Source organism: Ursus arctos, unplaced genomic scaffold, assembly GCF_023065955.2.
Source record: "Ursus arctos isolate Adak ecotype North America unplaced genomic scaffold, UrsArc2.0 scaffold_19, whole genome shotgun sequence".
Taxonomy (NCBI): Eukaryota; Metazoa; Chordata; class Mammalia; order Carnivora; family Ursidae; genus Ursus; species Ursus arctos.
Genome location: NW_026622863.1, coordinates 55340344 through 55366577, shown reverse-complemented (window position 1 = coordinate 55366577; position 26234 = coordinate 55340344). Strand labels below are relative to the sequence as shown.

Below are 26234 nucleotides of genomic sequence, written 5' to 3'. Positions count from 1 at the left end.
TTTTCCAGAGATGCAGACATGGGAGGCTAACTGATGTATAAGAATCGTGGAACTCTCATCTCCTGTAAATGCCCTTCCCTCACTTCATAACGTCCTCCAGGGTTCCTGAAACCCTGTGGGATTTCTCCACTGCAACAATGATAGGGAGTTTTGATACAAGTCCTAGTCCTCATGCTGACCGATGTCCTCTCCAATTTTTGTCTCTCAAGGATGATGATCTTCTATTCTAACCTGTGAATGCCCATAGGAAGGTCCATCTGTGTACAAATGTGAATGATCTAGGGGCACCTGGGTGGCTAGTTTGGTTAAGATTTCAGCTCAGGTCCTGAACTCAGGGTCCGGGGATTGAGCACCCGGTGAAACCCAGTGTGGAACCCCGAATAGGGACCTGGGCTCAGCGGGGAGTCTGCTTGTACCTTGCACCTCCCCAGCTCTCTCTGTCTCAAATAAATAAATATCCTTTAAAACAAGCAAACAAACAAACAAACACAAAGTTGTTGATGTAGTCAAGTGGAAGAAGAAAAAGCCAAGTTCATTTAATGCCAGGGCTGAATCTACGGCTCCCTTACACCTCATGTATCCCTCAGGTTTAACCAAAGAATGATAAAAATTGATTTCTTTCTAGGTGGTGGAAAAAAAGAAGGAGGCACACTTCACATGGGAACCAAGAGACTGATTCCAGGCTGAATGGAATCCAGCTTCGGTTCAAAGAAGAGTACTAAGTATAGTTAAAAACAAAAACAAAAAATACTTCTTTAATCTGAAGCACACGACCAGTTCTGGGCAGCCAAACCTTGAGAATGTACGCTCCACACAAAATTCCAGGTCTGCATCAGAGAAGATGAACAGTTTCAAAGGGTTCCTCAACATAGGGAAGAGGACCAAATAGGTGGGCCTGGAGTCCTTCCCTCCCTTCACTTTGCATTCAAGCTAACGTCGCCCCTGCGTGGTGAAGAGGACCAGCCACTCCTCTCTGCGCCTCTTTTTATTTCTCCTTCTTCCTGTCACCATGACAAACATATTCGTGGAAATAGCTCCCACTCTGACAAGTAATGCAGGTACAATCTGCTTCTGGTGCAACACTGGATTTCTTAGCATGGACCCCAGAGATTCCATAGTCTTTAAAAATACCAAGTTTTCCCTAAATTTTTACTAATTCCCACTGCTTCATGCTACAGAATCTCTTCTGTTTTCCATGCAAACCTCCTCCTAAAAACTGACTTTGCCTAAAATCAACAAGGGCAGGAAAATCAGTTGCACTTTTGAATATCCCCGAAAGAATCCACTTATACAGAAAAGTCTTCATAAGACATGTGGCCATTATTACATGCATGCTAATGGTTGAGAAATGAAAGAAAGCACATTGTGGAAAAAACAACTTAAGAAGCTCTCACAGAAATTACTGTTCTTCCATTTACCTCCCGGGTTGCTCGGTCTGTGGGGACTCCAGGCTCTCCCATGTCCTTGTATTCACTTCTCCACCCTGCCAGACGCACTCTCCTTCTCCACAATTTACATTTTCTCCATTGCGTTATTTATAAATTTGCATTCCTAAAACTATATCCTACCATGAATACCTAGGATTAGCTTCATTTGGAGAGTAGAAGAGCTTTCTTTACATGCAAGTTCTGAAGAAAGTACAGATATACATATATATAATTATATATACACACATATCTGTGTCTATTTCTTTTGAATAAAGTCCATCAATAACCTTGAGAACTGTAAAAATTTCACAACTACACACATTCCGTAATGTAACAACTTGGTCTCTAACAGTTTTCTAGTGCTGGCATCAGACAGGAGACTCCTAGATCAAAGTCCAAGCATCTTATGGCTCATGACACAGCAAACACCCTAAACTTCGTCATCACACTGATTTCACTGGCCAGCTGCCCACCCCCAACTCACAGGGAGACACTGCACATATGTGTGTCATATCTGTGAGACTCTGAGCATAGGAAACCCCAATATCTTAGAGGAACATCTAACATATCTGTCCAAAATTTGTCATGGAAAGAGACATCTGTTTTCCTGTACAATTAACAAATCTGTCCTCTACCCAAAAGTAAGATACTATCAGTATATTCCAAGGCCTTTTTATACACAAGCATCAACAGAATGACAATGGAATAAAAATTTTCAATATCTCCATCCATAACACATGGAGAAACTTAAACCCATAGAGAATCATCTCCCAACAATATTCACCAGTCAGTTTGACCCTGGAGTAGCTCTTGCCTAATTTTCCCATATGTACACCACCTCATTAAACATTCATTAATCTGACACAGGATCTGGGATAACATCTATTCAGTTTGCATCAAGAAACGTTTTCCAAGGCTATGATGGCAAGAAACAATGCAGAAGAATCAGGTGAACTGTATCATTCACTTCTGTAATGTCACTGTGTGTCTTGCATTCAACCAGGTAAAGAAATCCCAATACCCATGAGGGTCTACCTTAAATTTCTATAGTGAGCTTTCTAAGGGACATGGGTAAAGAAACACTAAACTGTGTGAAAGCATACACCTTACAGGTAGGAGAGGTATGTACAGGATGAGAGGATTCTGTACTCCTTACCCAGGCAAAGTAAATAATGGATATGCTGGAATCATGGATTATTACAGTAAAAGGGCTGAAAAATGGAAAACACATAGAAATTAGGACACAGAATCGGGGCAGAGGTGTTCACCAACCATTATTGGGGGAATATTAAAGCAGAGACTTGGGGCGCCTGGGTGGCACAGCGGTTAAGCGTCTGCCTTCGGCTCAGGGCGTGATCCCGGCATTGTGGGATCGAGCCCCACATCAGGCTCCTCCACTATGAGCCTGCTTCTTCCTCTCCCACTCCCCCTGCTTGTGTTCCCTCTCTCGCTGGCTGTCTCTATCTCTGTCAAATAAATAAATAAAATCTTAAAAAAAAGAAATAAAGCATAGACTTAAAAAAGATGAGAGAGATGGTGTAAAGTAAAACAGAGGTGATCACAAGGAAAAAATACTTTGGGTGGCCCTGAACGTAGGTGAAGATCTAGAGGAAACGATCCTACGAATGCACTTGACATACTATGTCTGCCTCTACTGGATGAAAATCAAGGAACCTCTGGTCCAGCTCATGAGCTCACAACATGATTTCAAGGAATAACAATGCTGTATACACCAAATGTATGATTTTCTTCTGATATTCACAACAGTATCCAAAATTCATTTTCCTGTATGCTCTTTTGCGGCCCATTTGGCAGTGAGAGAGGAAAATGAAAAACTCAATGTACCTGGAAGCTTCGACTTTAAGCTCCTCCTAACAAGCAGCTAATCTTAATGGTCTGGAAGACACCCAAGGCACACATTGCACCACAAGAGTCACACCCCTGGCCACTCTGTAAACATACCAAATAAGCATGTATCTAGAATCAGGGCAGAAATACTTCCATCCAAAATCTGTCACTGTGGGTGGGCCTCCTTTAGAGACAATGACCCATGAGTTGACTATATGCCTGTGTTTGGCAATAAAATCTATAGAACTTAACCTACCTGAAGTGAAGTAAGGAGGGAAATCATGGTAAAACAGCAGTTTGCCAAGATTCCAGCTACAATCTACAACAAGTAAATTTTTGCTACTGCCAAGCCTCTGGAGGCCATTCTGCTATGGGAAATAGGAATAATCATTCATCAGAGCAAAGAGGTGCATGGAGGGTTTATGACATCAAAACTGACATTGGACATAGGGTCCTGGGAGACTGATAAATATCATTAGATGCAAGAAAAGATAGAGATAAATCACAGACATCTGCTCCGGTTTTGTGGTGATATTAATCCACGTGAAGTCTTGTGCAAGCAAATGAAAAGAAAACACGATAGAACATTTCCAGAACACACGTCAATTTGTTCTCAGATTGGATGGGAAAAAAGAAAAAGAATATAAAACTTCAATTACTACACAAACCATGCAACACATTGATTTTTAATAGATTTCTGATTAAGACTGCAAAAATAGTGGTAGAAAAACACAAAGGATTCCATCGCTGTGGTCTTGGTATAAGAGAAGATATCTAAAAATGAGAAAACTCACAAACCATGAAGGGTAAAATGAAAAATTGGATTACATTAAAATTAAGAACTCAGGGCACCTGGGGGGCTGAGTCAGTTAAGCGTCCAACTCTTCATTTCAGCTTGGGTCATGAGATAGAGCCCCACATCCAGATCCAGGCTCGGCTGGGAGTCTGCTTCTGATTCTCATCCTTTCCCTTGGCCCCTCCCCCTGCTGTCTCTCTCTCTCACTCTCTCTCTCTAAAATAAATAAATAAATATATTTTTTTTAAAAAATAAGAACTTCTCTGAATCACAATCTCAAAAGATAAAAATATAGGTAGAGTAAGAAAGAAGACAAAGGACTCATTCTCAGCATATACATAAAACTACAAAGCCTAAAGAAAAAGATATTACAACAATTGGGGTCCCTGGGTGGCACACTCCCTTAAGCGTGGGACTCTTGGCTTCGGCTCAGGTCGTGATCTCAGGCTTATGAGATCGAGCCCCATGTCAGGCTCTGTGCTCAGTGTAGAGTCTTCTTCAGATTCTCTCTCCCTCTGTTCCTCCCACTTTGGCTCTCTCTGTCTAAAAAATAAATAAATCTTAAAAAAAAAAAAAAAAAGATCACAACAGTAAAAAGGGACAACTAACTAGATACTTCGAAAAGGAGACTATCGGGCGCCTGGGTGGCACAGCGGTAAAGCGCCTGCCTTCGGCTCAGGGCGTGATCCCGGCGTTATGGGATCGAGCCCCACATCAGGCTCCTCTGCTATGAGCCTGCTTCTTCCTCTCCCACTCCCCCTGCTTGTGTTCCCTCTCTCGCTGGCTGTCTCTATCTCTGTCAAATAAGTAAATAAATTCTTAAAAAAAAAAAAAAAAAAAGAAAAGGAGACTATCCAAACGCTAACCCAATTCTGTACTAACAGGAAGCGAGAACAACAACAAAGCAAATAAAACCACCACTTGGTAACATCACATAGCGACCAGAAGCCGACTGTGAAAACGCCATAAACTACCAAGTTTTAGAAAGTCTGTGGATAAGCCAGAAATCCCAAACACTGCTGGTGTGTGTGAAAACTGGTACAAAGATTTTGGCCGAGTGTCTGGTGAACGTATCTAAGCGTATTTACCAACAACTCACTCCCACATACGTAGTCAGCAGACATCTGTACATGTTTCACTAAAAGACAAAGTACTGATTTTCCACGCCAGTACCAGTCATGGCAGTCCCGCCCTGAGAACCATCCCCCGGCCCAGAAACAGCAGAACGATACAGTCGGTTGATATTCACGGTGGAACTGGATCGATTCATTCTAATGAATGGTGCACAATAACGTGCAGGAATACAGATAAATCGACAAACGATAGATGGAAAGAACAAAAGCCCAAAACAAAAGAGCTCCTGTTGCCTAATTACATTTACATGAAGTACAAAAATGAGCAAGCACAGCAATTTCTTGCCTTACATGTTAAAAGAGGCTGAGCTTTGGGGAAAGTTACCGAAGAGCTCAAGGAGAATTTTAGAGGACAAACAATATTCTGTGTCTTGATCTCAGTAGCTTATACAGATGTGATCAGTTTGAATAATTCCACTGAGCTGTTTACTTATGATTTCCACATATTTACTTAAAAAAAACACGTCATCAAAAAACAGGTAAGTAAATAGACAAGTATCACAATGTACATATACTGACAAATTGAAATTAAAAGGATGTAATTTCACACTGTGACTATATTTAAAAAGCCTTTTTAAAAAAAAGTGTGCTTTAGGGGAGCCTGGGTGGCACAGCGGTTGAGCGTCTGCCTTTGGCTCAGGGTGTGATCCCGGCGTTGTGGGATCGAGCCCCACATCAGGCTCCTCCGCTAGGAGCCTGCTTCTTCCTCTCCCACTCCCCCTGCTTGTGTTCCCTCTCTCGCTGGCTGTCTCTCTCTCTGTCGAATAAATAAATAAAATCTTTAAAAAAAAAAAAGTGTGCTTTAATTTCTAGCTAAAGCAATATAGTCCTGAGTGTACAAAGTTCACAGAAAAAGAATGAAATGTATAATTATTTTCTTAAAATACATACAGGAAAACATAGCAAACAAATAATGAAAAAATAGATAGGGTGTAAGGATAAGCATAAAAAACTTGGTGAATCAAAACCCTAATATCTCCATTAGAATATTAAACATAAATAAACCAAATGTTCCTGGTTACACTGAAGTTTGCTTGGATGTAGTCCACTGGAATTTTCCTAAAGCCACAACAAAAACAGGAGGAAAGAACTGGAAAACAAACAAACAAACAAAAACACTCCATGTAGTGATAACCAAACAACTGGCATGGCAATATAAATATCATATATTAAAATCCTTAACACTAATGGGGTTTGTCACTGTTATTCATAATGTTATTTTTCAATATCTAAACATACAGCATTTCAATATTCTAACTGAAGGATAACGTAATCTACATTGATGTGCGTGTATAAAAACACAGACATATAAATACATGTATATAGGGAGAATTTTATTTTTAGCTCATCAGAGGTTAAAATAATCATCACAAAGGGTTGACATCACCAAGATGGTGAAACAGAGGCGCCTGGGTTACTCAGTCAGATGAGTGTCTGACCTTTGATATCAGCACAAGTCATGATCTCAGGGTTGTGAGATAAAGCCCCGTATCCAGCTCCCCGATGGGCATGGAGCCTGCTTGGGATTCTCTCTCTCTCTCCCTCTCCCTCTCCCCCCCACCACATGTCTCTCTCCTATTAAAAAAAAGAAAGATGCTGAAATATGTAGTTGCCACTTCAGTACTTCTCAAAATAAGCTCAAGTAGCAACTATTCAAATAAGACCTCACCCGGTAAATCTCAGTACTCAGGGATGAGGCTGAAACACCCCCTGACCACAGAAATCAACAAGCACAGCATGAGAAGGGTTAAGAGGTTAATTTAGGTTAATTAAGGGTTAATTTCACATTGACCACAATGCACCTGCCCCCACCTCCAGGCCAGCAAAATGCCCTACCATGAATCACCACCTGGAACTATAATTCCTCCAACAAGAAAAAGAGAGTGGTGGGCATCCAGCGTTCTCCAAACGGCAAGCTGCTTCCTGGGTAGCCCACTATGGTCTGGCCTCATGGAGATTCCTGCGGAGATCTGTGGTACTGGACCATGGTGATCATAGACACATGGAAAGGTGGGCAGGGCTTACAGCAACCAGTGCTCTGATCTTGGAACACTAACAGACCAGACTGCAGTCCACCTTGCAGTCGTACCCAATCAGAGATCACAGTGATTCCGCCCACTTGCAGAACGCAGATGAACCCACCTGGTTAAGGAGATTTGTCAACAGCTGTGCCTGACTTGGGTCTCCAGCCAAGAGGGTGAACTAGAGCATGGAGGCCATTCTTGGGCTCTATGTGAACAACATGCAAATTGGAAGTCATTTCCCACTGCTGAGCATAGCCTCTAGACCCCCAACCAGCAATCCTGAAGAAAGACCCTAGGCAACCACAGAGCCTATCTCATAGGCCTATGGGGAGAGAGCCAAGCCAGCAGCATTGCCCAAGTGCTGAGCATAACCTCTCTCTGCACGAGCAGGGAGCTTGAACAGTGAACTGGGGCAGTCTCAGAGCCTAGCCTGTTGAACTGCCCAGCAACAGAGAATGGCCTTCAGTCCTGCCAAATGTTTGAACATAACCTCTGGTCCCACCCGACCAGGGACTTGCCAGCAGTGGATTGGAAAACACTCAGGAGCCCACAGTTCCTATGGACACATGTCTGCCCTCTGTGAACATAGAAAGAAAGATTCCAAGAAAAATCTGCGCCAGAGAAATCATTCCAATTTTCAAATGCATAGGTTATTTGGTTATATTCCAAGGTTCAATATTCACATTCAAACAGAGAGGATTCAGCATGAAACGTGACACATGACTTATGGGCTACCTTTTTCATGAAAAATAAAATCTGAAATATTCCCTAAAGTCTGATATATTCATATTCATATATGTACAATGTATGTCCCATGGTTATTAATGGATTATCAATTGTATTTAATGTTTTTGATTCTATGCATTACTGCTAATATTCTCCTCTCATTGACAGAAATAATTAAGGTGTAGTGATCATCTTAATATTGGTAGAGTCAGGATTTGAACCCTCCACATGAACATGAGGCACACAGGTCAAATGCCCTTCCAGAAGGTGACCTGTGCTTGGATTCTCTTTCCTCTTTGTCATTCAATGATTCACGGAGAAGTCTTCACACACAATGGCCTCCATGAGACTTCAAAGTGAAAATTCCAGCCCAAACCAAACACATGTAAAACAAATAGCTTTCACCTGAGTACTAAGAACCAGAAACAGAGATCAGGTATCCAAGGTAAAAACACAGGAAAGGCCCAGCACACACGAGTCCACTTTCACCTGGAGAACCAGGACTACACACTTGTGTATCTGACTACATTTTGCACAGGCTAATACCCTTTCTGAAGAACACACCTCTAAATGTGTCCCCACACATGGGTTCTCAACTTCTGTTCCCTACACAGGCACCTGAGAACATATAGGAAAGGAAATTTGGGGGCTGCACTCCAGAACCACTGACATGGTAATGTGGGGATAGGCACAGCAATCCAAGATTTAAAGTGCTCCTGGTGATTCTGACACAGGCTAAATTTGACGACCTCTGCAGGAACTAAGTCACAAGTCAATCCAGAGTTACCCACAGATGAGTCACTCTTAGAAATACCCACGCTTGTGGTCATGTTACTGTTGTGACACAAGCACACACACAACATACACAACACACATTTCCTTTATTCATAAATGAATCTGACTCTAACAGAGTCTGTCTTGGCTTCCTCCTCTTCCATCTCTCCTTTCTCTCAATACCCTCCTTGAGCTTCCTAGGATCACCCCAAATACACTTTTGTTCACATTCCTCAACGAAAATGATCCAAATTAAAGTGAATTAGAACTTATGTAAATATTTGATCAAGTAAGTCATGAAATGCATAAGGACATTAATACATATTATATACTAATATGGGACTGAATATAGCATTCTCACTATAATGCTGTATTCGACGATTTTACCATAAGACCATAAATAATGGCAGGCTTAAGCAGCTCTTCATCAGCACTGCATTTACACGCAGAATAAGAGAACCGTGCATTAAGGTTAAGGATACTCTAAATTTCGGGGAATTTTTGTAACACCTGGTTTCAAGCCAAAGTGTGACTGCCTTTCTGTCAGATGCTGGGAAAAAGTTCAGAGAACAAGAGCCATTCACAAACATCTTAAATGTCCACCTGTGCCACAGTTATAGCTTTGTACTTAGACGGGCAACTATGACAGAGTGCTGGTCAATGACAGGGAGAGAATAGTGCCCTGGGGAGGATGACCTCCCCTGAATAAAAACAGAAAGGCTTCAAAGCAAATTTCTTAAGTCCAACAGCCCCTGGGTGGCTCAGTCGGTTAAGTGTCTGTCTTTGGCTCAGGTCATGATCCCAGGGTCCTGGAATCGAGTCCTGTGTCAGGCTCCCTGCTCAGTGGGGAGTCTGATTCTCCCTCTCCCCTTCTCATGCTCTCTCTTACACACAAGTGCTCTCTTTCTCTCAAATAAATAAACAAAATATTTTTTAAATATCTCAGATGTGGCTTCAAATGATCCTGTTACCAACAATTTACCACTGAATTTGAAAATTTCAAGCTACTCCTAAGAACCTGTAAGGACCTGAATGGCTTATGTTAGAGGAGAGAGCAGTGAAAATGGGGTCTCCATTAACACAGGAAGGAAGGACAGCTGTGGTACCTACATCACTGGAATGAAGATGAGGAGACAGAAGAACTGGAGTTGATTTAGAAAGCAAACAAGTAAAATTTATCTTTCTAGATTCAGAGTCAAGAGTGCAGCCTCGGACAGATGTCGTTTCCCCACATAAGGAATTCATGCCAATGCTTCAGACTAGATGCTTTTCATCGCCTACCTTGCGCTGTATCTTCCCTCATATAGAAGACTGTTTTCTTCCTAACTTTAGAACAGCTACTAAGACCCAGCACCGTCCCGTGTTTGGGCCCTTCAAATATATGTTAAAGCAACCCATGACTTAATGAAGTCTCCAAGTTTTCACCTAATAAACTTGCTATAGTAAAGTACATAACTTGGATCATGTCACTTCCATGAAAAGAAAAGAAGACTAACTAAAGAAATCTTGCTTAGGGTCCTTTTCCAATCAGAAGTACGAAGTGAAATGGATCAATTCAACTACATGGAATTTAATATGCTCGCTGTAGAATTATGCCCATATTCAAATTAATTTTGAACACATGTCATTTCATGCAAGCTGTTCATAAAATCTGGGAGCAAGCCAATTTAGCAACAGTTCCTGAACACTGGAACAAGGAAAACAGAGTAGATCCTAAATGAGTCATAACCACGTAGACAAGACAAGATTTGCATGGGGAGATTCTCAAACCAACATATAAGAGATTTAGGAGAAATAAATTCTATACAATGCAGAGAAAATTATTCCCATATGATATCTATAATATTTGTCTTTGCTAGGAAATCATCAGTTTTGAAATTTGGAAATTATCTCTTTGGATCCAATATTCCCGTTCCTTCTGAAAATATAGGTACACACACACACACACACACACACACACACACACACACATACATACACACTTATTTCTAGTTAGTTCTTTTATTCCAAAATACATCTTTAGCTTAATGTAACATATTGAACTCTGCACATCAAAACCATAAACCTCTGTGTTCTGTATGCTCATAGAAACAACATAAGCAAAGAAAAATATAGGGTAAAATTTTTAAAATACTGATTGAGAATTCTGTAGATATGGCTTATATTATATTAGTAGTGACTTTGTTCAATCAGCAGTAGTTAAGTAGAACCCCCGGGCATTAGACAGTGGGCCATGGTTCAATTAAAGAAAACAAAGATATCGAAATAAAGTTGACTACTCATAGATCCTGGAGGGTGTACATAATATGCCTTGAGGGACAACGTGAAGAGGTCAAGACTGAGTGCAGGCAGAGAAAATGGCAGGAACCAGGGCACATGTCGTTCTTAGGGTCCATGGTTGGTGTGCTTTGGAGTGCCTGGGCCAAGTCTAGAATGCACAATTCAAACCAAAACGAGTGGAGTATGGTAAACTCCGCAAGTGTATTCTCTAAGGGGTGCTCATGGTAAGTATACTGGGAGTGGACACTCTTTCACAAGGGCTACTGGGAAGTCAGATCAGGAACTTACACTTGTGTGTGACTGTGGGGGCTGTTACCTAGCGTATTTGCTGTTGGGTGGAGCTAGAGTCAGTTCAAATCCCCTGCAGGCAGTCTGGTTATGTGAACTGGAATCCAAGTCAGCAGTATCACACATTTGTTGACCTACACTCAATAATACTTCTATATCATCCTTATTAAAAACACCATAAAGTCCTACCTAGTAGTTACAAAAAGGAAGAAAAGTTATAAAAATAAATGTGGGGAAAACTAATTTCAATTAATCTGAGTTTAGGGCCATTGGGAAAAAAGATTATTAGTGATATCATCCCTCTGCTTTAAGAAGTACAAGTGCCCTTGAATAATGCAGGGGTTCAGCGTACCCACAACCCATGCAGTGGAAAATCTGTGTATAATTTGACTCCCCAACAGTTCATTTTAATAGCCTACTGTGGCCAAGAAACCTCATCAAAAACAGTCAATTAATATATATTCTATACACTATAAGCGTTACATATTGTATTCCTACAACAAAGGAAGCTCAAGAAAAGAAAATGTTGAGAAAATCAGAAGGAAGAGAAAATACATTTATGGCAGTGTACTATATAAATCTGACGATAAGAGGACCCAGGCAGTTCAAAACTAAGTTGTCCAAAGGTCTCGTGTACTTTGTGTTACTCTCTGTTTACCTGCAATCTTGATGAAATTGGGGCAGGGTAAGGTTGGTGCAGGATCACACTTTCTTTATTACACACCAGTGTTAACACATTAAAATCCATTCAGTGTTATTATTTTAAATATATTAAGTCCAAACACACTCTAAACAAGCACTTGAAAAATCACTGTAGGATCCTTGGTCACAGTACCCATTACATCATTCAAGAAGCATTCTTGTTCCTCTGACATGACACTCTGCGAGTTGTGCTTTCCAGGCTTTTGAAACTGAAGCTAATTATTGAGTAAATGTGGACTTACAATGATTTTCCACCCTCTTATGGAAACGTTAGATATACTTTCCTAGATACCTATGAAGAGTTCTTTATTTCAACCATCTAACTGATGTTCTTGTATCAATTACTACTATGAGCAGACATCCAGCTTTAAATAAAGTACCACCATATTCTCCTAAACAACAACTGGCAAAACTATTTAAAAGATAGAATGTTTCTCTGTTTTACGTTAACACAAATGATAATGCCCTGAATACTTACTTCATGGTGGTTTCTATCATTCTTATATGCAACCACAAACAGCATTTCCATGTGGACTTTCATCATACATTGTATATTAGAGTGTCTTTACTATTTTTTATTTTTTAAAAGATTTTATTTATATACTTGAGAGAGAGAGCTCACATGAGAGAGAATGAGGTGGGGGGGGGGGCGGTAGAGGGAGAGGGAGAAACAGACCGCCCACTGAGCAGGGAGCCGGTTGCTTTGTAGGGCTGGATCCCAGGACCCTGGGATCATGACCTGAGCCAAAGGCAGATGCTTAACCAACTGAGCCACCCAGGCGCCCCTACAGCATCTTTAATCTCACATGGAAAAGTAGGTATGAATGAATTCCCCATCATACAAGAGCCTTATATGTCTGTGAGACGCAACAATCATATTAGTTTGCATGCACACAAGCAATAAAGGCTTAGCATGAGATTATTTCAGAGCAAAACTAATATCTGCCATTGACAATAACTCAAATATGGTCAAAAGAAAAAAAGAGACACAGTGAAACTAATAACCGCTCTGCAAACATCCATCCCCCCCTTGATCCTTTCAGGTATATTAACAAATAGAGTTGACCACTGAATAACATGGGTTTAAACAGTGTGGGTCTACTTACACTAAGATTTTTTTCTTTTTTATAAATATCATATAGTTCTGCAAACATGTTTTCTCTTCATTATGCATTCCTTAATAATTTTTCTCCACCTTACTTTATTATAAAAATACTGTATAGAATACAGACAACATAAAAAGAAGGGGATGATTAACTTAATGTTCTAGGTAAGGACCCAACAATACGTTATTTCCATGGTAAGGAAGGAATGGTTTTAAGTTTTGGGGTCTCAAAAATTACACACGGATTCTCAATTTTGGAGGGAGTTGGTGCCCCTCATGCCTGCCCTGTCCAAGGCTGCAATGTAATTGATTTAGGTCATTTAAATTTGGATTTTTCTCTGTAACAAATACTCTGATTTAGAGTCATGCCTGAAAATGGCACTGACTGATTTTTGTTAATTCTCTGACTTTATTTAGGTTCGCCTTGCTATCGCACATACTTAGCCAACTGCTTACATCTTTAATATTTGTATCCTTTACGAAGAGTTTCTTTCCGAACTGTATATTAAAAACAAAGGTCATTCATCAGTAATTACACTAGGGTTTCTATCCACTATGCTTTCAGTTCCACGTACAGACTTCCCCACCATTCTTGACGTCTGTAAGGTATCGCCCCAGGATGTATTATCCCATGTTGAATATTCTCAATTATAAATGAAATGCTTCACCACATTCCTAACATTTGTAGGGTTTCATACATTACGCACTCTCCAATGTTCAGCACGTTTGTAGTTCTGCTTAAACACTTCGCCACATTTTTTTTTCTACATTTGTCAGTGTTGTCCCCACTGTATCTTACCTTATATTGATGTTTTGAGTGGCAGTTAAGGTCTTTACCACATTGTTTACATTTGTTATATTTCTTCCCATTATGAAATGTCTGCAGTTGAGTGAGTCTTAAAGACTAGTTAAAAGGTTTGCCACACTTACTACCTTTTTCGGTCTTCACTTCAGGAAGGATACAATGATGTACAATAAGATTTGAGCTTTTCTGAAAAGACTTTCCCACATTTATTACTATAATACTGGTTCTCTGGAAACTGAGTTCTTTGACGGTTATTAGGATTTGACACTTGACTGACATTTTCCCCAGATTCATTACATTGGCAAGTTTTGTCTCCTTCATAAATACCTTGGTAATTATGGAAAACAGAGTCCTCACTAAAGGCCTTCCTAAGTTCACAACGCATGAAAACTTGCTCCAAATTAAGTATTATGTGGTAACTATTGCACAGTGATGATTGGATAAAAACCCCCTGTGTTTATCAAATTTAGAGAGTGTGCAACAAGGAGGGATTATGTGTTGGTGGGAGAATAATGAGCCCTCCGAAAAGGACTTCTCAAATCAATCACATTTAGAATTTTTACCTTCATTTTTAAATGTTTAATATTCACAAATGCATCAGTGAATGATTAAACCAATCTTATATTTGAAATGGTTTGAATGAAACCTTCCCATGACCGAGGTGACTTTCCAGAATTTTCATATTCCAGCGAATACGTATGTTGAAAAAATGCATTATAGTCCTGGGTTCATAGACATTGTTCTGCAAATATAACTGACTTACAGTGGGGATTCTCCCTAGATGTGTTCTAGGCCTCATCTCTTCTGGTGGGAAGGATTTCATTATGGTAACTGTCCCACTTGGGTTATATCCATCATAACATCCTTACTGCCCTTCACTACCTTCCCAGTCATTCATTAGGTATAAACACTCACGGGGCGCCCGGGGGGCCCAGATGGTTGAGTGTCTGCCTTCGGCTCAGGTCGTGATCCCAGGACCCTGGGATCGAGCCCTGCATCGGGCTCCTGGCTTCTCCCTCTCCTTCACCCGTTCCCCTGCTTGTGCTCTCTTACTGTCTCTGTCAAATAAATAAATAAAATCTTTACCAAAAAAAAAAAAAGTATAAATACTCAGGACCACAGCTTCCACATCTTCCCACATCACTCTAAAAAGTGAATCTTCTTTCCCGATCTTTGCCAACAGGCCTTTGGGTGTTATTGAAAGACACAACTAAAAGAAACACAATGAGTTATCACAGTCATTATACTCACATGCATATATGTTAAAATGCTCATGTGCAAACTTAATACTCATCATAGCACATCAGCAGGAGGGAGAAATAGGAAGCAAGGGACTTTGCTCCTCCATGGAAACAAAAATGGACCAAATTACCTTTTAGATGGCTCCAGAAGCCAGTTAGGAGAACATAGCACCCCACGGCAAGTACAAACGCAAAAGAGCCACATCAAACGGACAAGACTCTTTGTGAGGGACTTGTTTCTGTCACGTATGCCCTCTACCTGAGGGACTGTCACGTATGCCCTCTGCCTGAGGGACTTGTTTCTGTCACGTATGCCATAGAAGCAGAAGGAATGAGAGCACCCTTTGGACGCATTATGGTGACTGCTCAGACGAAAGGTGAGCATTTGTTCAAACACTGCAGAGAGGAAAGAGCTGATTCATACTTGAGTTAAATTCACACTGTCTTGTTATCTACTGAGTTGAAAATAGTCATCCTATAATAAAATACACAGGTAACTAAATGATGTTGTGGAAGGTCCCATACAAAAGGAAGCGATTATGGAAATGTAAAACCAGAATGAGACAAAATTTAACCCAAAGAAGTCCACGTACAAACAGATGAATTCTGGGGTTTCTGGGTGGGTCAGGCTGTTAAGCATTTAACTTCAGCTCAGCACATGATCTCGGGGTCCTGGGATGGAGCCCAGTGTGGGCTCAGTGGGAAGTATGCTAGTCCCTCTCCCCCTGTCCCAACCCCCCAACTTCTGCATGCTTTCTCCCTAATAGGTAAATAAAATCTTTAGAAAAAAATGAACGAATTTTTAAATGAAACCTTTCATATAACGATAATTTTAAACTGTGACTGTGTACCCATGAAAACCAAGCATTTTGAATTACTGGCATGCCTTCATGGACAGTAAAATAGTAAAAAATATATATTAAAATCTATCATGAAAAGTTCTAATGGAAAATTTTATGAATAAGCACTTAAAAGTCATTGAAAAATGTATTGTTATTAATATAGCCCTCCTGCACACAGAATATAAGGCTATAATCCATTCTTTAGAACCAAGCACCCTGGGGCACCTGCATGGCTCAGTTGGTTTAGCACCTGACTCTTGATTTTGGCTCAGGTCATGATCTCAGGGTTCTGGGAATGGAGCCCCTAAGTGGGGGGGGGGGGGGGGGTCCACGCTTAGCAGGTAATCCGCTTCGGAGTCTCTCCCTTTCCTTCTACCTCTCCCTCTCCCTCTGCCCCTCACCCCACTAGAGTTCATGCACTCTCTCTCTGTCTCATAAATAAATAAATCTTTACCAAAAAAAAGAGAAAAATAAGAACCAAGCACTCAAAAACACCCCTTCATTTTGAAACAAAGAAATATCATCACAATTATAAAATATGCCAGCAATCACTTTGAAAAAAAAATAAATATTTGGGATTAAATTAGGATACATTCTGAGGAAAGGAGAAGAAAAGCCTAATGGTTAATTTTTCCGAATGTAAAATTAAATTTATAAATAAAACTTTCTTTTTTTAATATGGGCATTTTACTGATTATCCACCTTACTTTTTATAAGCAAATGCCCATGTAATATCATAGCTTTTGATATAAAAAAAATCAAAGATGAATGTCACGTATAACTAATAAGAAAGAGAACACACATAGCAAAGTCACAGCAAATTCACAATGTACAAAATTATTCAGTGATTCAATTATTAATACATAAAGTAACAACTGAGACTTATTAAAAGGCTGCAAATTCTGAATTCTAAATGTTCTAGCTCCTCTATGGCATTATTTAGGTAGGAATACCAGGAAACAAATAGATACATTTCATTATTTCAAAATTGAGGAATGGAACACATACAGTGGAAATTTCTAATATTATTTAATACAAAGAAAAATGAACTTTTAAGTGAAATAAAGGATTTGATTTTCTCATTTTAGGGAGGTGTTTTGTTATCTGATGAAATTACTGATTTCTCAATTTTGTACGATTAAGATTAAAGCCACAATAACATTGGAAAGCAAAAACCAGAAAACATGTGATATGTTTCCAATGTTCCCAGGATTTCTGCACGAAATCCCTATGTGCGTAAAACCACCCTGACACACTTCTCACATGATGAAAAACAGAACTTACAAAGGGCTTAGCATAGAGATCTGCAGAAATAGGGAGATTTCCCCAGGGCACTCAAAGCAATGGAGAAGCTCTCAAGATTATGGAGGCCCTCCCACCCCAAAGAGAGTCTCCGGGCCCTCCCTGTGCATGTGATGGACCATCACTGGAGCTGAAGGAGAATCCCTAGAGAGCTTGATAATGTTGGCTAGCAGATGTTCCTCCGTGAGAGGAGGAGAAATTCAACTGTGCTTCTAAAACTAATTTCCATTCAAGCACAGCTACTCGAAGCAGAATTTAAGGTCTGTCTTCCTCCTTCAGACTTGGACCTCCCCTCTGTCAACTGTTTCATTCAGTCCCACCTACCTGGATGGAAGGCTACGGTCTCCTTTCTCTTCACATCCCAGAGCTGTTTCTCTTGCTCCAAAAAGATGACCAGGTCTGGCTTCCACACAGTAAGACCTGTTAATTAGAAAAAATGAATAGGAGTAGTGCTGGAGATTTTAATTTTCAATCCACTAGAGGACACTGTAGAATTCTAGAAAGTGATTTCCCAAACACTATTGACCAACAGCCCCATTAAACATGCACGAGAAGTTTCAAATTTTCACGTCACGACCTCCACTTTCAAGTACAACCAATACAATAAGAAGGAATTAAAATTTCAGTTTAAGATGTGAGCAGTCCCACGCTATGCCGCTCAATGTTTAGAACTGCCATTCATCTACAGAAGCGATGCTGTTCCCTTCAGGAAGGGGAAGCTAAGGCTAAAAAGGACACATGATGAAGATCTTCTCTACATCTACAAACCCCTACTTGTTTCCCTTTCTGTCTAGATCTGAATTCCAGGCATTCATGGGGAATCTTCCAAGAAACAGTCTTCACAGGAAGAAGAAAACCCAGAGTAGGGTTTAGGAAATGTGGAAGGAGTCATCCTCACCCAAGAACAGGAGGTGTCCGTAGTTCTCCAGCATCACGTCCCTGTACAGTTCCCGCTGCGTGTGGCTCAGGCATCCCCACTCCTCCTGGGAGAATTCTATGGCCACATCCCTGAATGTCAGCAGTCCCTGCAATAAATACCACAGTCACCAAGTTGCCATTGACAAGAGTTCACAATGGTCCCTAAGATCAAGAGGGAGTTAACGTCACCAGCTAGACCCACGACCTGACATTCCCTGGTTACCTGCTTGTAGCCTCAGACCTTTGTCCCACATTTTACTTCTTTTTCCACCTTTTCTTGGAGTAAAAGTTAAAGACCCCATGGTCTAGTCTCCTGTCAAGGAAGAAACTATCCAACTAAAGGAGATGATGGCCCAAAGGATGAGATTAGACCAGCCCAGTTTGAGCTCAACCCCTAACTCACACCTGTGTAGATGGACCAAAGAGCAACCAGGGTACTTTTACCTCATTATAATATGAACATCTCCACCCTAGGATAAGCACAAACCTCACTTACATAACATACAAAGTATGTATGGAAGTGTTGTCTTCAGGTACCTGTTTGACCTTATGCCCAGCTCTATACAGATGATGAAGCCCCCCTTGCTGCATTTCTATCAGAACCCTAAATAAAAGGAAACCATTCCCCCGGCTCTGCGAGTCTGCTTTGGAAGTGATTCCCTGTGATCTCCTTATTGGCTGCAAATCAAGTTTCCTCTGTGTCACAAGCCTACCGTATAATTTCTATCTGTGACTCTACTATATTTCAGGATTTTAAGACACTCAAACATGTTAAGTGATTGTTGTTTTTTGTTGTTGTTTTTTCCTTCAAATACAAAGAAGTAAATAGAAGGGTAACTCTGTGACCTAAAATAAAAACCTCCAAGATGCAGATCTGACTTAGAACCTCCAGTCCTAGAAATCAGTATCTCTGCTACACAAAGGTGACAGCCTCCATGGTCCAGGGGAAACTGATGGGCAGGGGCCAGCGAGCTAAGGGTCAAGAAAGTACTCTTGAGACATTTTTGGTGCAAAAGGCTGTTTTTATTAAAGCACAGGCCCAGGATCCCTGGGCAGAAAGACCCACACTGTCCTTGTGGAAGCCATTGATAATATAGTTTTAAGTTGGGGGATAGAAATAAAGGAAGTTTCTGCAGGGATTTTCATATGTTAAAGAGGACTTACAGGATCCCAGAGGCCTGGCTATTGTCAAGCTGCTTGCTTTTTACCTCTAGCGAAGCATTAACATTAAGGCAGTTGGGAAGTCCTTATGGAATGTCCTACGCTGCCCATCTCAAGTATTTATTAAGGGTCTGCAAGTTGAATTTCAGTTTATCTCCATTTCTTTTACCTTTGTTCCCAACAGAAACTAGAAGCAAGAACAAGTCAGAAGAAAGAAGTTTCCACTTTAAATGTGCTGATTTCTGCAAATCACTCAGACAACCCATCTAAGATACTTATGATTATTAAGGGGGAAAATATGAACTTTATAGGGGAGAAATCTGTCAGAGAGCACCAACGTAAGTAAAAGAAGGTAACACGAGGGCGCCTGGGTGGCTGAGTTAGTTAAGCATCTGTCTTCCATGCAGGACACGATCCCAGACTCCTGGGATCAGGCCCCGTAGCCAGCTCCCTGCTCAGCGGGGAGTCTGCTTCTTCCTCTGCCCCTCCTCCCTGCTCGTGATTTCTGTCTCTCACTCTCTCTCTCTCAAATAAATAAATAAAATCTTAAAAAAAAAAAAAAAAGAAGAAGAGGGTAACATGAGCTCTGAGGAAACAAGTTGACATCAGTGCCTAAAGCACACCAAAGGACCTATTATTACTGGTATGTTCTTGTGGTCATCAAACATTAAATCAGAATATAAGCTGAATTATGAGAACACAGTGCATTTATACAAAGTTCAATCACACATAGTTTCCAAGGCCTGTAATATCTATTATATTTTAAATAAAGTATCTTTTTCACAATCTAAAGAACAAGAATCTGCCCTCCCTCCCCTCCACCCCGCCCCCACAAGAACTTTCCCAGTTATTCTGAGCCTCATATCCCTCATGTTTATTTATGCATTTTCTGACTCCTGGTCTACAGCAAGCTGAAAAAGCATCCAGATGGGACCTAAATAAGAGCTGTTTTCCTTGACTGATATCCCAGGACCCAACCCCATCAGCAACAGGAATCTTGAACTCAAAGACTTCCCTTGTGAATCAAGCACAAAGGGAATGTTTTCAATACTTGCAGGACTTTAATTCAAAGTGACAATTGTTGACGGCCTATTCAAAGCCAGGTTGGACAGAAGGGAGAGAAGGCTCTGGGATACAGAGGAGAATTGTTCTAAAGACTTAACCGCAAGTATCATTTTTGAAAAGGTTTCAAAAATTCGGTGAAAGCATAAAACAGAAATATCAGAACTAGAGGAATCAACATTTGCAATTTCTGAATCAAGGAATTTCAGGAGAAAAAGATGATAGCCTCTGACCTCAGACGCAAGGCTTACCTGAGAACTGGCCATTTCTTCTTCTTTCACCTTGTCCTCTAGATTTCTTTCTCAGAAGAGATTCGTGGAGAAATCACAGCTGCATCAGGAGAAAATGCCTTTAAAGCCACCAACAGAGCCTCTGCACCTCTAAAAACTGCTCGGCCTGAAGGCAGGACTTTGAAATGCAGAAAAGGCCCAACTTCCTAGTCCTTTGTGTCAGGAGCCTTTCAGAAACCATGAGCTCCTCTGTGGAGACCAATCCCTGACTTCTTCTTTGCTTTCAGGGGGCCTCCCCTCCCACACACTATCACAAATTCAGCTACGGCAGAAGAACCGTGTCCTGCACGGGCCTGACCCTCCCAGACTCATGGAGCAGAAACCCTGTCACCTCTCCTTGAGCCAAAGCCTGATCTCAACTCTCATAAAATAACTGGAAGCCCTTGTGCTTACCCCTGGCCTCACTGAGAATCACCTGGAGCCCTTCATTAACACAACACTGCTGTTTTCACCAGTTGACAGAATCTGAGGGGGAGGGCACCAGCAAGGATCATTTTGGAAACTCCACGCGTTATCCTATTGGGAAGCATCTGGGGAGGTGACCAGGCAAAGCACAGTAATCAAGGCTGTGGTTGCTAACCAGATTTAAAATCGATGCCTTTTTCACTCATCAGTTTCTAGACATTTATACGTTCTCCCTCTTTCTGCTACACGGAGGGAGACACCCTTACAAACCGAGCGTTCCCTTAAAAATGCAAATATCTCTTACAAAAGTAAACATACTGTGTTTCAGGGCTTTTCCTTTGTCTGCTGTTTCTTTAACACGCGGAGGGGCGCAGGGGCGGCGCAGGGGCCTGAGCATGTGACTCCTGAATTCACCTCAGGACGTGATCTCAGTGTCATGAGGTCAGCGTCCACCGAGCAAGGATCCTGCTTAAGATTCTGTCACTCTGCCTCGGCCCCTCTTCCCCCTTCCCTGCTGGTGCACGCATGCTCGCTCCCTCGCTCTCCCTCCAACACACACACACACACACACACACACACACACAACCGGCCTAAAATAATCCTTAAGGAAAGAGACCTATTTTGCTAAGAACATGCTCCCTCCGGCACGTACATGTTTATTTTCATAAGTAACCGCCACACAGTTTTCCAAACTGAATGTACTTTTTTACTCTCCCATCCACACTACATGAGAATTCTAATTCCTCAATATTTTCACGAAAATTATGTTATTTATGTGATGTTATTCTTTTTCTTTATTTTAGGGGTTCTAGAAAATAATGAGCGGTTTCAAATGTAGACTATGAAGTGGTCTGACTTCAGCTGCCCGGGTGACTCAAACGGAAACCGATTCAGAGCAGAAAGCTGAACAGAAATCAAATGGCAGCATTAAAACAATAGCGAGGCTTCACAGTTTAAAATAAGTATCCTCTTCCCTCTCTTCCCCAAACTTCCCCTTCCGCCTTCTTAGCCTTTGTTTTCTGTTTTCAGGACTCCAGTTCCACTCTGAAAACATGAACAGGGCTGGCAGCACAGACACAAATCCTGTTGAAACAGGCCAGATCCTGTATTTCCCTACAACCCCCCCAGCCCCGTCCTCTGGGTGGGCTCGCAGTTCTGGAGGCCCTCACTTTCAGCAGCCTCCTCCGTCTGGTAAAGCTAAACGCTACCGTTCTTTATCCCCAACTCTGTCTTCAAGTTATATTTTGGCTCTGAAGCACCGAGGTTAGTTTTTGACAACAGAATGAATGTGAAAGGAGAGGAAAACATTTTCCCCATCTGTTCTCAATTCTTCGGCTGGTCTAATAATTAAACTGATGTACGACAGATTGACAAGAGAAAAAATAATTTCTTGATTATGGGAACCTCTGAGATACGAGGCTCAAAGACAGGTGACCGATGCTTCCGTGCCACTGTGACTTCAGAAGAGGGTAAGGATGAAGGATTTCAAAAACAGGGAAGTATACTCACAGGAAAAAGGAAAGAGCAAATGTTTATCAAACAACACTTTGCCACACCAGGCAGGCAACCCTTCATAATATAAAAAGGTAATGTCCTGATATTAGCTAGATTACTCACAGGAGTTCTGCCATCTCATTCACTCTTCATATATAATCAACCTCACAAAAGAAGGAAATCCTTCCATTTGCAGCAAGAGAATAAACCTAGAGGATCTTTTTTAAGTTACCTAGAAGCCCTGCCAGTGCCCCTTTGCCCAACTTCACAGTCTTTAAATGTTATTAGCCTGCACCTTTAGCATGTGTGATTGATAAACCAAACCTCTTTGTGTATCTATAGATCATGCATTGTTTCCTAGAAAGACTTGGATCAGAACCCTCTTGCACAACCCCTCTCCCCAGGGGCACGAATACACAATCTGCAAGAACGTCTCTAGCTGACACCATGGAGTCTGCAAGCAGCAAGACGTGTTACAGATTACCGGGCTCCTCTTTTACCGATTACTGGCCTCAAGCTCCTTTAAAACTCATTGGACCAGGCTCAAACCCTGCAGTCGGTTTTGGGACAAGACTCCGCCTTCTTCCCAAGGGGCCAGCTTCTTGAGTAAAGCTCATATTAATTTCCAATCAAAACTCGTGTCTTAAGTATTGCCTTTTTTGAGCCACCAGCAGCCAAAAATGGAGTTTTCAGTAACAAAACTGTTGTGGGATTGATAAGCCCATCCAGAGGGAACAAATTCTTGAGATGTTTTACAGTTTATTTAAGTAGCAGGGAGACAGGACCCCTGGGCAGAAAGGGCAGCACTTTGGCTACATGAAACTTGTGGTTATATGCTTAGTGTCCAAGGGGGTAGAGGAGATATGCAGGGAGTATTAGATCACAAATGTTTCTTCAAATTTCTATTTATAAAACTACTTTCTGGGATGCTTGGGTGGCTCAGTTGGTTAAGTGTCTGCCTTCAGCTCAGGTCATGATCCCAGGGTCCTGGGATTGAGTCCCTCATCAGGCTCCTTGCTCAACAAAGAGCCTGCTTCTCCCTCTGCCTGCTGCTCCCTCTGCTTGTGCTCCTTGTCTCTCTCTCTCTCTGACAAATAAATAAATAAAATCTTTTTTTTAATTACTTTTGCAAAATTTCTCTGGTGCTTATCATTCAGTTCGATATTAACTACAGGTGAGATGTACAGGCAGTCATGAGACCCTTTAAGAAGGTACCAACCAGCACATATTTGATCCTTATCAAAACTATAAAATGCTACAGGTCAGCCTTCTGGGTTAAAGGCGAACATTTTTCTGTTTCTACATTTCATCACTTCACCCCTGAGCAACTATTGTTTCTTAGATCATTAAGGTTGTTGAAGGGTGAAGGACTCATACTCTATAACTTCTTCAAGGTGACAGGGGTTGTAGAGATGTCCTTACCCATGCACTGAAATTGCTCCCTATCTATTCCTACGAGTAACTATTACAGAAGGCCATTGTTGTAGAGTCCAGAGTGACACTGGGGCGAATTTGTTTGGAATAGTCAGTAGGATCTGTTGGCTGGGTGAAGGAGTCAGGAACTGCTTGCACATATCTCAACAACAGGAGAGAACAAAGCGAGAGAGAGAACACATCAGAATATGATTATAATGAAAAACCAGAAAAGCAATGAGAAGACCCTATAGAGTGAGCACAGTCCACCTCTCCATGAGGAATTTAATTAAGGGACAGTGGAGAGAGAAAGATAAATCAAGAGAGAGAGAGATAAGAAAGAGACTCACCGATAAAGAAAACACCAGTAGTTACCAGAGGGAAGTGGGTGGGGTGAAGGTTAACAGGTTTGGGAATCAAGGATCGCACTTGTTGTGATGACTGGGTGATGTATGGAGTTGTTTAACCACCGCATTGCCCAGCCGAAACTAATATAGCACTTTATGTTAACTAACCGGAATTAAAATGAAGAAAAAGTGGTGGCAATCCGTTAAAATACTGATGTATTTTTACAGTAGCAATAGACAGATATACAGAATAATAGCTGACGTGGTTGAAAGGAAGACTCCTTCCCAGATATCAGGAGAGGATAGCTAACTCTTCCCTAAAAGGGCATATGATTGTACATCGACATTTCTTTCTTTTTTTTTTTTTTTAAAGATTTTTTATTTATTTATTTAACACAGATAGAGACAGCTAGCGTGAGAGGGAACACAAGCAGGGGGAGTGGGAGAGGAAGAAGCAGGCTCATAGCGGAGGAGCCTGACATGGGGCTCGATCCTACAACGCCGGGATCACGCCCTGAGCCGAAGGCAGACGCTTAACCGCTGTGCCACCCAGGCGCCCCTGTACATCGACATTTCTTAATAATTACTTCAGGTCTAAAAATTATTGAAATTATGACTCCTAGATCATTATATCAGAACAAGAAAGCTTCTTGAATGCTTGTAATCTGTATTTTCAACAAGGATCATACAGTGGATTTGAAATGCATAATTAGTCTGTGTATGATCTTAATATATTTTAATGATAGAATATATTGGTTTTTAACCAATTGTTTTTAAAGATTTTATTTATTTATTTGACAGAAAGACAGCCAGCGAGAGAGGGAACACAAGCAGGGGGAGTGGGAGAGGAAGAAGCAGGCTCCCAGTGGAGGAGCCTGATGCGGGGCTCGATCCCAGAACGCGGGGATCACGCCCTGAGCCGAAGGCAGACGCTTAATGACTGAGCCACCCAGGCGCCCTGGTTTTTAACCAATATTAACCAATATTTAACCAATATTAACCTACCTCACCTTAATTAAGAATGTAGATAACAGATAGTATCTACCACCCATCTGATAACGCTGATGTAATATAACTAGTAATCCATTTTCTCAGTGACCTCAGACTTAAATAACGTGTGGTTGTATTTCCAACAGTTTATCTATTGCATCGGTTTCTCCTCCTCGTAACACCCGGGACTCAACATGGATGTATTATAGATTATACAGGGGGCTGCTGACAGTTGAGGTAAACCCCTCCATGATGGGGTGCTCCTTGGCATCCTGTTTGTGTAGTCAGTTGGAGTACAGGGGACTTGAACTGACACCGGCCCTTCTCACTAGTGCGTCCCCTAAACAACACTCTGCAGAGTGACACGTTACTATAACTTCTGCTAGGACACCTCAGCCACTGCCCTTGTGAACAACCATCTCCCTCGGCACCCTAGACATTCCCCCTGTGTACTCTGTAGAGAAGATTCCTACACAGTTGACCTAAATCTGTTTCAGTTTCAGTGGCTCAATCTGGACTTACCCAGGAACTCCGAGGCACTCCACCATGGATCCTAATAAAGGACTGAGCCCCATATCATAATGGAGGGGTTCCTTGATGTTTAAATGAAGTGAATATACGCGCATGGCAGTACTGGGTGTGTGACAGATACCCCTTAAGTAGGAGGAAAATATTCCAATATAAGGCAAGGCAAGAGAGAAAGATTACAGGAAGAAGAACTGCATGAATTCTGCTCATGTGAAGAGAGGAACCTGTTTCCAGGTTGCACAACTGACTCTCTGAATACAGAAAAATAAATTCTACTTGTCTTATTTTTTAATGATCTCCAGTTCTTCTTGATTTCTTCAGTTTCATTTCCAG

At 41.3% G+C, this 26234-nt stretch overlaps 1 protein-coding gene across 3 annotated transcripts in view; it reads right to left on the bottom strand.

Annotated features, from left to right (window-relative positions):
• Nucleotides 1–26234, bottom strand: part of LOC113247438 (KRAB domain-containing protein 5-like) — a 342457-nt gene that overhangs the window by 34672 nt on the left and 281551 nt on the right. For 2 of the 3 annotated variants that reach the window (XM_048224174.2, XM_048224173.2), the window contains exons 3-5: nucleotides 20686–20764; nucleotides 18192–18318; nucleotides 17618–17713 (exon numbers count right to left, since the gene is read on the bottom strand). In XM_048224174.2, the coding sequence (XP_048080131.1) occupies nucleotides 17618–17713; nucleotides 18192–18318; nucleotides 20686–20700 (238 nt within the window). In that variant the 5' untranslated portion in view covers nucleotides 20701–20764. Of the gene's footprint in view, nucleotides 1–7040; nucleotides 17714–18191; nucleotides 18319–20685; nucleotides 20765–26234 lie in introns of all 3 variants that reach the window. The other variant, XR_008960064.1, reaches the window with a different exon arrangement.